The sequence below is a fragment of the Cariama cristata genome, unplaced genomic scaffold, assembly GCF_000690535.1.
Source record: "Cariama cristata isolate BGI_N322 unplaced genomic scaffold, ASM69053v1 scaffold16862, whole genome shotgun sequence".
NCBI classification, from domain to species: domain Eukaryota; kingdom Metazoa; phylum Chordata; class Aves; order Cariamiformes; family Cariamidae; genus Cariama; species Cariama cristata.
In genome coordinates, this window is record NW_009605678.1 from 10,305 (window position 1) to 26,006 (window position 15,702).

The 15,702-nt window shown below is 35.7% G+C and overlaps 1 protein-coding gene across 1 annotated transcript; it reads right to left on the minus strand.

The window, feature by feature from the left end:
- Positions 1-748: 748 nt before the first annotated feature.
- SLITRK6 (SLIT and NTRK-like family, member 6) lies at positions 749-7,480 on the minus strand. Its single transcript, XM_009696076.1, is given in 3 exon segments — positions 749-1,774; positions 1,776-3,658; positions 6,967-7,480. Coding segments are annotated over 2 exon segments (2,511 nt in total). The 5' UTR covers positions 3,644-3,658; positions 6,967-7,480; the 3' UTR covers positions 749-1,131.
- Positions 7,481-15,702: the final 8,222 nt, after the last annotated feature.

The window sequence follows — 15,702 nt, forward strand, 5'->3', positions numbered from 1 at the left end:
GCAGTGTTCTACCTATTTTTCCCCTGACACTTTATTTTCTTTTAATTTCTGAAAATATAACTTATGTTTGTACAAACAGCTAAATACTATTATTCTTCCTCGTGTGTATATTGTTGCAGTTATTCTGTCTGGGAAGTGCTTTTAGGTGGGGTGGGGAAGGATCTGTATTTGCACTTGGAAGTTCCTAGCCACAGCAGACTCATTTCCTCCAAGAATATTTAAAGCCAGTACAGAAGTTATTTTTATATATATATAGATAGATAGATAGATAAAAAAATCAAACTTCTAAAACACATATTTACAGATGATTCTCAGTAGCTTTTCAAATTGCCCAGGATTATGAGTTGAAATACCAGTGATGCACAATATTTTATAGCAGCAGCTCAAGAAAAGATTGTCCAAACTTAGGTAAAGCTATCAGATAGGGAAAGTAGCAAAAAGCTTGCTTTTTTCTTCATTGAAGATGTTGGGTAAACATAGTTCTATATCTTTCCTTCCACATACTGATACAGAATCCACATGATGAAATTCCATGTAAAATACTTCAATATTTGCAGACTCTGGGTGCATACACAAAAATATTTTCTTTTTGTGTTTTTTTTTTTAAACTGACATTTAGTATGACAACATTTCAACTCCTTTCATATTTATTACAAGGGTATGCTAGGTGTAGTTGTAGACAATGGTCATGTATGCAGTGCATGTACTCATCTAATCAATACACTCTAACTGTATAACTACAAACAAAGGTGTTTTTTTTTTTAAAAAAAAGGAATCTAATTAAAGTGAGGGGAAAAAAGAAAGAGTAAAGGTAACAAACATTTTTCCATAGGTTGGGTACAGAATGGAGAGTGCTATACACACCTTTTTAAAATGATGAGGAATATTACAATAAGCAATCTTCCTCCTATAGTTCAACAACACAAAATTTATGTTTAACTTGGGGTGAGACATTTTACCTGCACACAACCCCATGGCTTCCCACAGTGATCCCTGAGGATTTTTTTGCTAGGATTACTGCTGTGCTTAAGTTCTGACTGTTGACATGTTATTATAAGGCACTTTTATTTACAATGATTCCAACTTAAAATGGAATTACAGAATTCGGCCCCAGCCCAACATTTTATCACTTCATGTTTGCTGCTCCAGGACTTCCAGGTAGTCAGGCTCAGCATGTAAATTAGCTTTGAGTTCAAAATACTCATTTTGAGTTTGTTCTAGAAAAACCTTTCTTGGCCTGGAGTACATGAGTGTCTCCATTAGCTTCAACTCCTCGTGTGTTCCAGGATAATGAACTTCCATGTCAGGCTGGAGCTGGACAATATTTTTTCTTAGGTACTCCGTGATCCCTAGTTGCTGCAGTTCTCTCTCTTTTTCGAGAATGTTTCTATACAAGCAGCTGGCATCCTGAAAAGACAGAAATTCAGCAGATTGATCTATAGCCTTATATTTGACATTTGAACCTGTAAGAGGTGAACTGTTCTCTCTTTCCAGTAGGCTTCGGCGGAGATGTTTGGAATCGTTAGCTTCCTTCTCACTTCCCCCCTCCTGTAGGTCAGTATGCTTGGGACTGAAGGATGGGCTGCGATAGACCTGAACCATGGGAGTAACCATACGTTGCTCATAGAGAGTTGCAGCTGGGCGCTCTGTTGTGTGGTGTGTTGTCTTATGCCCATACATGCTGTACTGAAGGTGAACTGGGCTATTATCCCTCATTTGTTCATCCACTTGTTTCTTTTTGCATCTTCGTCGCCGATGCAGAACAAGAACAAAAACAAAATACAATAGTGATAAATACAATTAGAAGTCCTAATATTAGAACAGAAAGTGGGACAGCATCTGTAAGGGACCATAGAATGGTGTCTGCTGTGTTGGGGGTAGTAGAAGAAGTTGTCACAACTATAAAACTGGCATGAGTTGGTAGAGGAGGGCTGTTTATTAAACCCGGACATAAGACTTCACTGTTCAGGGATTTCAGTTCTTTTTTTGCTAGGTGTCCTGGAGATTTACAAAAAATATCACCCATCATTGTATTCTTACTCAGTTTTTGTATCCATTTTTGCAGCCCAACTGAATCACAGGTACAGTCCCAGGGGTTGTCTTCAAGTTCAATTTGTACCAACTTATCCAGTTCATCCAAGACATTGCTCACAGGCAAATGAGTAAATTGGTTTGTTTTCAGATTTAATCTGGCAAGTGGAACACCTGAAAAGATATGGGGTGGCAAAGTCTGCAGAAGGTTGTTATTTAAGTAAAGGACCTTAAGTTTTGGCATTGCATTGAATGTCCCTGGCAAAACTTCTTTGATGGCATTATATTCAAGGTACAAGTATTCAAGGTGCTGAAGGCCAAGGAAGAGGTTCTGACTTAGCTTTGTAAGATGATTACCATTGAGATATAATTTCTGCAGTTTAGTCAGATTCACAAAGGATCCTTCCTCAAGGATTTCAATGCGATTGTTCCCCAGGTGAAGCATTTCCAGGCTGGCATAGTCCACAAGATCTGATTTCAGTAATGTCTGAATAATGTTTCCAGCTAGAATAAGCTTTTTGGGATTTGGAGGAGGGGGTCCTAAGTCAGACAAGCTTTCAATATTTCGCTCCTGGCAGTGCATGAGAACTCCTGAGAGCATATGGCTGGTGCAGTGACAGGGGACTGGACAATAAATTCCTGGAAACTGAGTAGTAGGCTTTGAAGTATGAAGCACTAAACTCGGTTCTTTAGTAGGAACTTTCAGGATAGGAATCACTTTAGTTGATAGGTGACTATCACTGATAGAGGTGGTTACAACCAAGGGCAGTGACCCTGAAGGATCTTCAAGTTCATTGACAGGATGAGTGGGACAAAGTGATTCTTTTTTCAACCGGCTTAAAATGCTACCTTTGATAACCGGAGGACTGTTGCATACAACATCACCTATTATTGACTGAGGAGGCATGTTTTCTAGCCATATTTTCAGCTGCAGCAAGTCACAGTTACAAGCCCATTTATTGTCTTCCAACTGAAGGTCTAGTATTCTACCAATATGTTCCAAAAAGCCAACATAGGGCAGTGTTTGTAACTGGTTTCCACGAAGATCTAAATGGGTCAATGGCACAAAACGAAATATGTTTGGAGGAAGATACTCAATGGCATTATCATTCAAAATAAGCACTTTAAGCCTGTTGAGTTTGCTAAAGGCACTTGCTTCAATCACTGTGATGAAATTGTTGTCTGCTTGAAGAAACTCCAAATTTTCCAATCCATTAAACGTATCTTCTTTAAGTGTTTCTAAAGAATTGTGATTGATATGAAGTTGCTTAAGAAGGCTGAGACCATTGAAAGCCCCAGGCTCAATATCTGCAATATTATTAAAACCAAGATGTAGAGCAATAGCATTAACAAGGCCAGCAAAATCATTCACATGTAACATAGTCAGGCCATTGTTTAACAGATTAAGATGGAAAGGCCGTGATGGTGGAACATTTATTTCTGATATCATTTTAATGCCTCTTTCTTCGCAGTTTATAATCATGGTATCATCCTTTTCTTCACACGAACACAAACTCTGACAAGATCCTCTGACTGAAGAAAAAGAAGACTGTGACTGGAAAGGATCAGATGCAATCACAACTGAATATAGAATAAAAATCCAAAGCTTCATCTTGCCCAGCAGATTCTATAAAAAAGAAAACAAAAAAAAAAAAAAAAAGGAAAAAGCAAAAGTAATAGAGTCATGATTTCACAGGGTCGATTTTTTTTTCCTGGACTGGAGGTGGAGAAATAAACATTCCTAGTCCTTGTCATTGAGCTACCTCACCTTTCAAACAATATTATATTGTGCAACATTTGAAGCAGAGAAAAATATATTTATTTTAATGTACTGAATCAATAAACACAGTCATAAGGGGAGTGCTTCAGCACTTTCATGCTGATACACCAAATTAGGAGATAATCAGGAGTGTTTTGTCTTTCTTTATGTACCATATAGAATGTTTTGCCAGTGGACAGCAGTAAAAAGTTACTGCCCCAAGCAACTTATATCAAGGCTAATATAATATTTTGAATAATTTCTTTATGTCACCATATAGCACTGCAAATTTTAAGAGTACCTTGCTAAGTTCAACTTAATGTTGTCTAGCTGTTGAAGAGAAGAAATAAGATTTGGTTTGGTTCAACAACGTGCTGTGAGCAAAAGCCCATTCAGTCAGGATACAGGGAATCTCTCCTTTGGCTCTGCATTATGTATGTAAATCAAAAGGTGTTTCCTCTGCAATCCTTGTACCCCCAAACTGAAAAGGAAGCAGACAAAATAATCCTTTTTCTCTACTTAAATTTTAATGTGGAAGTTACAGTTTCAGGATACTTAGTGAAAGTGGCAACACAACACATGGTAGTGTAGTATGTTATGTATAATATACACTTAAAATAATTGTGTACATAATTTAAAAAAGAAGAGATAACTGACAATGTAGTATATTTCAGAAGAAACAGGTAGGCAAGGGGCAAAACATTTTTTTTAGATTAATTATTAGAATACTTCCAGTTATTACAATCATTAATTGCCGCAAAAATTCTGAAATGTGCATGGAACTAACTGTGCTTTACAAGTTAAAAATGATCAACGGTATCATCCGTATGTTATGTAACTTAAATTATCATCTGTCAAGCTGACCTTGAACTTTGCAAAACCTGATAAATGCATCATTACAGTACAACTATGGAGTCACAAGCAAAATTTACACATTGAAATCAAGCATTTGTTATCATTGGTTTGAATTAATTTATGCTGTGCTCCATTTGAAGATTCTCTGTTTCTTTCTGTCAAAGCTCTCTAATTAGCAAGAACAATGGTAATTATTGATATATGAGATGGAGTGAAATCACTGTTTACAATCTTTAACTAAACATTTCCACATTTCCTAAAAAAAAAAAAATCTTACAATGGAATGGGTGATTTAAAACATAGCAACTTTCTAGGGTGTGCTGTTTATTCTAGGACTGAATTAAGCAGGTTTCTTAAGTAATCCCTCTAATAAAGGTCACATGATCTTTCAAAGTAAGCTATTGAAACATGCAGTACAGAATGTCACTACACAATTAACCAGCTGAAGTGTTAATTTCTGAAAGATTAGAACCTCTTACAAGAATCTATTCAATTACATGCATGAACATTCTTACAGTGTGGCCATATGATTTGGCATCTCATTGATACATTTTTTAATTATCATATACCTTTGTTACTAGCAACACCATTTCTCAAGGCTTGCCTTAAAATGGATTGCAAAGATTTATACATGCAGGCACTTCAGTGCTGTGGTATGAGTATTACACACACACACACACACACACACACACACACAAAAGCAACAACAGTACATGCGTGCACAGTGAACTATGTTTTCCTCCATTAGTAGTTCCTAATAAGTGGGAGTAGATGTATGAGTTTAGAAATAGTAGATGCAATTGACAGTGTGAGAAAAAGTATGCCTAAAAATATGACCTTCTGTCTTTGTTTCAGTAGATCAAACAGTTTTGTTGTCTCATGTAACATCCTTGACCTTCAGATGCCTATGTTTAATATATATGTCTTTGAGGTTGTTTTCCCAAGAAGTATTGTATAAAACACATCATGTGAAGATGTTACTTTGAAGTATGCAGAATAATTCTAGGATCATACCATGCTAGAGATTTATTCTTGTTTTACATGCATCAGTATACTTTCCAGTGACCCAAGGTAAAAAATGTAGGCTCTTGACACAGACGCCAGCTTCAAACCTACTGTATGCCTAGTTAGACTTCATTTCTGTACACTTTTTCTCTGTACGAATTCCAGCTTCAATTTGCATCAAATTCAAACTGCACTTATACAGTTCCTGAGAAAAATTTAACGAAAAAAAAAATAATCTGAAAAGTATGTTGCATTCTAGTGCATATTGAGAAATTAGGTTATAAAAATGAAAGACCTCCTCTCTGAGATGAAAGTAACATTTGTAACCAATTGGAAAACATTCCCATTTTAATCATCATCATACTTCTGTGGGCTGCACTGCCAGAACTCTCACACACACACACACACACACACCACAAAAATTATCAGGAGAGTTGTATTCTTTTTTCCTTTTTCCAATTTCTTTTTTGTGTTTGAACACTCAGGAATGTGTAATGAAGCTCTCAGTAGGCTACTATTGTAAAATAAAAACTGTTTTGAAGTAACAGATGAGCAACATTTAACTGAAAGTATTCACAATAAAATAAAATTTAATTTAAAAGCCTTGACAAAGCTGACCTTTTTCTGTTTCATGTGGTGAGGTTTTTGAGCAAATTCTACAGGGTAACAAGTTTGTTCATTTTATCTGCTTTCCTGTAAGCCAATACTAACTGCATACTGTAACTAAGCTTTTTACAGTAGGAATTCTGAAAGACTAAAAAAAAAGTCACAGTCCTTTCTATGAGGCTAAGTTGAATACTTTCAGAAGTAGTCACCTTATAGCAAAGGCATCACATGTTTAACAAGTAATAATCAATGTGTTAAAACATTGAAATAGCTTATTTCATTTTACTTAGGGTTTTGTTTGTTTCCTTGTTTTAATTCAGTTATTCAAAAAAATGCATGTTGAAGAATTTCAAAGCCTCAAGCTAAGAATCGGTAATTTCTAAAAGCCTTCCGGATTGCTTATTAAATTCTGAAGGGAATCATAGTCAGATGATGTATTTAAGACCATTCTTGCACTTCAGGAAATAAAAACAAACACCCATTCCTCCCCCCTCAAGGGATCTGAAATCAGCATTTCCTTATTACACACATTCCACACAGTTGGCAGTTTGAATAAACGCACCTGGCAGACTGTTTGAAATACAGTATAAACTGCCACCATTTAACATAAAAGTTATACAAAGTCATGCAAAAAAAAAAAAAATTCAATTGGTATAGAGAAATCAATTTCTCATAGGCTAAGCTAATTAACTAACTGGAATCTTCCTTACCTGTACAGCAGTAACACTCCCTGAAACACTGTTTCAATGCGATGTAATTTTTCCCTGTGAAAAATGCACACTTTCTTCTGAGGATCACTTTGCTGCAAGCTCTGGTAATACTACAGCTCCATAAAGTTCAAATCCTTGTTCAGAAGACAAAGTACAAAGCGTTCAATTGAAAAAATCTTCCAGGCAGCATGCACATTAGACCATCCTGTAAGCAGTTGTCCTTTTTCCTCAATTAAAATTCACAGCATACTTCACAGCTATGCTGACTTTTCTGCATATAGTTAACTGTTTGCAAGCATTTGGATGCAGTAAACAAACAAGATGCTCAGCAGAGCTTGACTTGATCACTTGGTTTGTCAGATTTTTAGATCCAAGCTGCTTCTGTGTTCTCTCTGCTCTTTCTAGTCTTTCTTGTTAGCTCAGTTTGTTTTTAGTCAGATTGCCAGGGGCTGGGAGGTAGGCGTAAATAAAGAGACTTCTTGGCTTTTGACTCAGACTTTAAGCCCTTCCCCACCAGAGAGCTTTAATCTGCCAATGTCATTTAATACAAGATACAGCTCCACCTTGAGACAGATCAGCTCCTCCTCCTCCTGCATTTTCTCTCACCTCCTTTTTCGCTTATCTAAGTGAACCTGGGAAAGTAAAATTCAGATAACTATCTCCTAGACTGCTTAAGGTCTATTAATGGCTGATTTTGCAAAACAGTAAACATGCACTGCAGCTCTTGCCGTTTGTTCTCTTGGGTAGATCTTGCACTTAGTTGATATCTGCAAATGCTTGTTTTAGAAACTGAAACCATTCCAGCCCAAATATACTCCACAAAACACACCACAAGGGGAACCTTGTCCTCTGTAAAATGTGTCTATCACAATGAAGTGAAGGATTATTCAAATATATAAATAAGACAGTACAGCTCTCAATCCAGTCCACTCAGCGTGACTGGGGTGGGGATGAATATATACAGTCGCACATACTTTATTTCTGAAAAAAGTTAATTGTGGAATATAAGTGCTTATGCTTGCACAATGATTGCCGTCAGTCCTTTTTAAAATTCCCATCTTGTTCTGTAGGAAGAAAACCGGGTTGATCATAATTGTCTGTTTTACAGATGTTAGCATAGTCTGTTGAGATACATCCATGTGAGATTGTATTGTACTTGCATGAAACATTGTTTTGATAAAAAATGATGTGGTTTTGGGGGGGATATTCTTAAAGGCATGTATCATGCTTAAGGTATTATTTTTTTTGTGCTCATAAACAAGTAATTAGCAGATACAGTAGGGCTACAGGAAAATGCTTATTCCATGAAAGGAAGATTTTCCTCATCCCTCCTGCACTGGATGGGATGGTTTTATATGCTGCAAATGCTATTTCCTTGTTCACCCCACTGCCACGGAGCTGCAAAGCCTTTTGGTGAGCAGCAATAGATCTGGTGCTTTGGCATATTTACCCTGTAGAGTATACCATTTTATGTTTTGTTCTTATTTGTATCTTGGATTACTTTACAGATTGTTTACTACAGCCTCAGTACCAGACAGATTCCAGTAACTTATTTTGTACTGATAGCTCTCCAGGTGGCCTCATTGGCTTTTAAAGGGGTATTGTGACGTACTGTTCCATGTGATGAAGGCTATCAAACTCTTGTCCTACATATATACTTACACACACAGAGGTACATATATTTTTTTATATAGGCATATGTATATATTCCTTGGATTATTAGGATGAGTTCTTTAGTACTTAATTTTCTACAGAGAAAATATGCAAATTAGCAATATAATAAAAAGATAAAATATTCCTAAGAAACGGCACAATTTGATTTCCATTCATTTCAACACATCACTTATTTGATTGCATTTTGCTACTCTTAATGAACCTTGTCACTCTATCTTGACTTGCAGATATTTTACTGTTAAGGCTCAAAGATTCTCAGCTATCTCTGTCCAGCCAAATAAATTACTACATTCTTTATTCATTTTGAATTTATGAATTGTAAGTCAGATTCTTTCCAATTTTTACTGAACATTGTACAGGTGCTCATACTTCACTTGTGGTTGATTGTTTGAGATGGAGAATATCTGTATATATAGATACTCATATCAGAAGTGAAAATGTCATTCTTTGCTTTTCAGTTAACATCCACGAGAGTAAAACCGGATCACAAAAATATTTCCAGAAATCAATTACTAAAAATAGGACAGCATTTCCTAACCATACAAAATTAAAAAACACCAAGAGTGGTTATCAGTAATGTTTGTCATTCCACAAACTGTATATTTACCAGCTTTATAAAAATATGGTTAATGATTGTTTTTTCTACCACAATTTTATGATTCATTAAGCAGGTTATTATAAAGAATGTGATTATGCAAGTGCATCTGCGTGGAAGATGCTGAACTGACATGGAGTTTGTATCCTGTACTTTAAACATTCACCTTTACCAATTGCTTTGACAATTTTAAAATTTGTGAAGCTGTATAAATAAAATCTAAAACTGTCAGTCTTTCTTAGTTCCAAAAAGGCCTTAAGCTTTTATGTCATTTCTCTTTGCCTCTTCAAAAAATAAAGCATCCCCATAGATCAGAAATGAGACCGTACCCCTCTAACTATACACACATTGTGCAGAATTGTCCCCCAGCTAGTGAGTTTTCTTTATTATCAATATATGCATGTAGAGATTGAAGTTTTAATGCTATTTAGCATGTAGGCCTTGTGTAAAAGCCTTAAAAGAGAATGTTCCAATATTGTGTGCCATGTTTTATTAAATTCTGTGTTATATGGTAAGCTTTGCAGGTTTCTTTAACAGTATACATTACAAAGGAAACACCTGAGCCTGAATTACATAATTTGTACATTTTGATATGACCAGAAAATTACCAGGAAGGCTTTTCTGGAATCCATTGTTTTCTTCTTAGCAATTCATTCCCTCCATTCAGGAAAATTCTGAAGACTACAGGGATGCCTGTAAGAAGCAGTGGAAAGCTTTCTAAAAAAATCAGAACTTACTAGTGTCACTTCTAGATTACTCTGAAGAAAGTTTTCCTTATAAAGGATACTAATTTCAAATGTGGAAATAAGGCTTACAATTTACAGACTAGTCTTCAAAGTGTGAATTTTCATGGTACTCTACTTATTTATTTGTAAATTCAGTGTTTAAAAATAACAGGAGGAATAAAGATCTGCATTTGTTATTTCAGTGGAAGGTAAAGCTCCCCTCCCTCCCCTCCTCCTTCATTCACTACTCATCAGCACATCTCAGTATGTGCATGAGGAGCCATTGATTCCACACAAGATGTATGAGAACAATAACGTATCCTGCCCTGCCTGCAAGAAGCTGCTGGACCTTATCAGCAGCACTTCACCTATATTTCCTGCAACACCAGCTCTCTGAACTCTGTATAAGTACTGGTCTGAGAGCTTAAGATACTACACTGAAAGGAAGTATGCTTCTGGAACAACTAAGTAGCATCTGAATACTCATACCTGAGAGAGCAGGCTGAGGGACTTCGTTGAAACTCATATATATAGTATATGTGAAAATTCCATATGGAGGGACAATCACCAAGGCTAAGTCTTAACTAAATAGGATCAGAGAATGTAGAACATGAGCATATGCACACATAAAACAAACAAAAAACCCCTATAATACAACATAGCTACAATTATGGAAACTACTAGTGCCTACTATAAAGCCAATGCAGAGCCTTTATCTCCCATGACAAAGGAAATTAAGAAAAGTTTATTTGAACTAGAAGCTTCACAAATGTCAAGTGAACAGGAAATAAATAATCAAGTGGCATTAGGAAAGAGAAGGTTTTATTTTGTAGGCATCCATTTATTTAATTCAGCTACAGAACACCTATTTCCCTCACAGAGCTATTGCACCTTTTTTAGGCATTGGCATAGGTCTTACTCAAAACCTTTTTCTGCCCTGAACACACCGTTTGTGTGGCTTTTTGTGGTCATGAACACATTGCAGTTATGCAAACAAAGGTCAGTGTTCCCCTCTAAAAGCGATATGCAAACCTAGTGACAATTCTCTAAGTAAATATTTGGTTTAATTTTTATATGACCCTTATTAAAGGCAATTCTCTGAAAAAATCGACTGAAAAAGATCTTCAATTTATAAGAAAACAATCAGGTTAAAGGAACAACTTTCTATTATCCTAATGCAGCTTCTAAGTAACTAAATTAATTTAGACCCGTATGTGCATAGCTAATATACACATATACATACATACATAACATTGTATGCATTGATAATCATCGTCATGCAAAAATCACATTCCTTGAAGTAAAATATTTTGAAGAAAGGTATATTGAAGCTAATGTTCTTTCAAGATAAAAACTCATATGGTCCTTTACTTTTCCTGCTGGAGTGAAAAACGCATTTTATCTTACTACTCTTAACACTATGACTCACTCGTTACAAAATAGTGGCTTCTTAGTCATTTAATAAAATACAATGCAGTGGCTGTAGTCTTTATTTTGGAAACAGATGAAACCAAGCTGATTTCTCTTGCTCTCTTCTTTAGTGATCCTGGTTTATTGTATTATTCAGCTCATTGTAAATGTGTAAACATTTATTTTGCATTGTTTCCTTCTTTGGTATCTATACAGTATTTCTTGAATCTTCTCTATGTTTTGTTTACTCATTAACAAGACAACTCCCAGCTCTGCACAGTACAGGAAGAGTTTATATCAAAGTTAAAATCTCCTAACCTATTCTGAGATAATCTGTCTTGGTCATAAATTTTGGTGTTGGAGTGACAGATGTCCCTTGATTTCAATCAACCTCTTAGAACAGGTAGATTCTCCTCTCTGCTCCTTCTGAGCTTGGCAATATTTGAATGTCAATTAAAAAAAAAATGCCTAGAGGTGACTGATCTGTAGAGAACAGAAGTCTGAGTACATGCAGTCTTCAGATATGATGAATCAGATGCATATTTTTTAAAATGTACTTTGCTTGACAATGACCTAGGAACCAAAATAAAAGTAATTGAGTAATGGTTTGGCATTGCACAGCATGCTAGCAGCCTAAAAACCGCTCTACCAATCTACCTGTGCTCCCTTTTCTTAGTATCTTTCACAACCCAGAAATGTTATTGTCCATTGACGTTAAATTACTGTAGGTTTAGACTAAAGTGATCCTCTCCACTACTAAATAGCTATCTGAACCTTTTCTAAAGCCAAATGGGGTAAAACGCCTTTTGTCCATGTAGAAGAAAAAACCGAGTTTGAAATCAACAGAATTTCCCTTGACTTCTTTGGGCTTTGATTTCTTTTCTGATTACTCTGGACTTCCAGTCGATATCCTTTAAGGTATATTTGAATAAAATTTAAATTAAAAAAAAAATTGAAAGTTTGCATATGCTAGTTATGTTCTATTTACTTTTTATTCACAATATGATACAGTCAGCCAATTAGTTACCAACTGCACCTCTAAGTAGTCAGCCTCAGATTATAGTTACAAATATTCCAACTGCAGTATAGTCAGATTTTCCGACTTGCATGTCTGACAGTAGCAGAATGCCTAGCTCTCATAAGACCCTTGAAAAAACATCACTTCAATACCAATAGTTGGTGCAACACAAAGGTACAAGAATTGTGTAAAATTTTTGAAATAAGTAATAGAATATTTTTATCTTCTGTACCATATTTTTTTAAAAGCAAAATTGCTTGATCTTCTCTTCAAAGATGAAGAGTAGAGAAATACACACATACACATGCTGTATGAGTTTGCAATGTACTTATGATGTTCTTTTTCAAATTAAAACCTAAGATGTTTGCAGTTCCAGATGAACTGCTAACTTTAGATTCATCTGTCAATAGTTTAAAAAGATTATTGCTAGCACACAAAAGTGCAGATATGCTAATATGTTATAAATCCTTTAAAGGAAAAGGAAAAGAAAGGAAAATAATCGCTGGATGTGCAGTAATCAATAATCATAACAAATGATATGACATAATTTACATATGTTTACACTTACTTTTTCAGTGTTAAAAATTACTATTCTTAGTCTTTTTCAATAAATCTGAATAGGAAAACATGAAACATTGAAACTGCTGTGTAAAACAATTTACTTTCCTTTTGGCTATGAATAATGCATTGATATATACCATTAGTATGCTGCTAAACAGAAATGAGTTTCTACATGCTGACTATGCCTAAGCCTATTCATGATAATGTATGCCTGTGCCTAACCTAATTGTACATTACACGCTACCGCTGTTCCAGAGAAATCCAGCTAGCATAGATTATATCAGACGACTTGGAAAAACACCTGAAGAGTAAACTCTGCAGTAGTCAATCAAGTTTGGAATATCACTAGATTGCAAATAACCACAGCATTCAATTAAGTTTCTCTTGAGGATACTATATACATACTCAGTAAAATTCACAGACCCAACACAAGTCTAATACACTAATGAATTCATATTTAAGCTTTGTTTTGAGGACAATTGTGTTTTCTTTCTGATAAGGCATATTCTTTACAGAGGCACTGTGTTCTGAACTCTGGTTTTGAATATGTAATACAGGAACTGAAACAAGTGAATGCACAGGTCAAACAATACTCTTTGGATTTGTAACGTCATAGGTAGCGTTCAAGGGAGCAGTAGATCTCAGCAGCTGGGAACAGATCCCTTACTACTTTGACTTCCCAATACAGGATTGATGTGAGCTAATTTTCAGTCTAAAATTTTGTTAGTTAAGTCCAAGTTCATCAACCTATTGTCCTTTTTTTAATGCATGGACAAAATAGGGATAATTTGTCTTGTGGATGTTGAGATGCCAATCATTGGAATGCATTACTGTGGAAAACCCTGTATTTCATTGATATGTCTAGAGCTTAGCTTAGACTTGGACAAGTAATTTTTAGGCATCTGCAATGGTTGAGAGAAATCCTATCTTAAATAGTTTTCTGAGGTTGGCAGCTAACATGGTATACTGGATCTGACTGGGATGGAGCTGATTTTCTCCACTGCAGTCTGTATGGTGCTATGTTTTGGTTTTGTGATTAAAACTGTGTTGATAACACACCAGTGTTTTGATTATTGCTGAGTAGTACTTGTACAATATAAAGGCTTCCTATTCTTCCGGCTCTGCACCACCATGGATAGATTGGGGGTGGGCAGGAAGCTGAGAAGGAACATAACCAAGACAGCTGACCCAAACTGACCAAAGGGATATTCCATGTCATATAGTGTGAGGCTCAGCAATAAAAACTGAGGAGAGGGCCGTTTTTGGGAAAGTAGCTGTTACTCAGAGACAGGATGGGCATTGGTCTACTCACATGACGTAGTGAGTGATTGCCTTTTCATGGTTTCTTTAATTTTTTTTTTTCTTCTTTCCTTCATTTATTGAACTATCTGTGTTTTGACTGCTGGATTTTTTTGCTTTTGTTCTTTTTATTCTCTCCCTCATCCCACTGCAGGTGGGGAGTGAGTAAGTGGTTATGTGGTGCTTAACTACCTACAAGGTTAACCCAGAACACAGAGGTACAATAAAGCTCCCTATCTTTAAATTCATAGGGGACATATTCCTCTGTTGCACAATGTCGGAGCAGTCAGGTTTTTCAGGAAGTGGTAGAACCGGGAAAAATTTCTGCTAATTTTGGTTTTTCTCTAGTTCCCAAAAGTCTGTAGGTAAAGTCACCCTTCTCTGGTGTGGTTGCTATATGGAAGAGTAAAGAGTGCAAGAGAATTAGGCTCTAATGGGAAGCACACAAGCTGTAAAAAATCTGAATATACCTGACTACAGATACAACTCAGGAAAGGTGTGACAGATCTGTGCTCCGTTGGCCACTCTGGAATATTTTTATTTGGTTAAAAAAGCCAGAAAAGGGAAAGTAATAGATCAAGTAGGCCAGCGCTATTCAGTTAATTGCTGCATCTAAATCTTCCGACACTCTTATGAGCAGCTACCACCTTGAACGTATTTTCTTATCTTTGCATTCTGCCATGTAGCTATACTCCTTGTTTCTATTCACACTATTACCACAGAGCAAATAGACCCTGTTAAAGAAATTAAATCTACCAGATTTAGAACCCAATTCAGCCTTTATGTCGAAGTGAGAAGAACACACAAACCCACATCTGCTAATGATTTTATTTTTGGCTTCTATTCTCAAATAGCCATTTATTTTTAGAAAGCAGCTTTTAAAAATGTGAGGGTCATGTTAGCCACTATAGAAATAAACACATTAGGTAGAAGAAAAATGCAATGGACAGAGTAAAAAGTATACAATTTCCTGAATTACAAAAATATGATTTTAAAAGTTTCCAGGGGATTTCTCTCCATTGAAGAAAGTGCATAGCAATATATAAGCCTATTTTTTACAGAAGGAATCTCAGATTTCTGCTTTAAAAATGTATGTCTCAGGTGCACAAAAGGTGTTGAAAAGCATTGAAAGGTGTTTTTTTATCAGTTCAACATGTTATATCAATTGTTTAGCTTGTAATTTTGGTGACATAAGTTTGGCTCTAACATCAAACTCATTAGGCTAAGTTCTGTTTTATTTCCAAAATAACAATGAGCTTATATAACTTTCTTTAGTGTTAGTCTTTATTTTTTATTCAGGCAGATGTGGACTTCTGCTTTGTTTTTATGCAGTCAGATAGTGCAGATTAAACGAAACTTTGAGTTCATATTTGAGATGAGAGTAAAAATTTTAATATTCATATATAATGGAGTGTATCTTATCTCAAAATGTCCTTTGTGGTTCAGATCTCTTG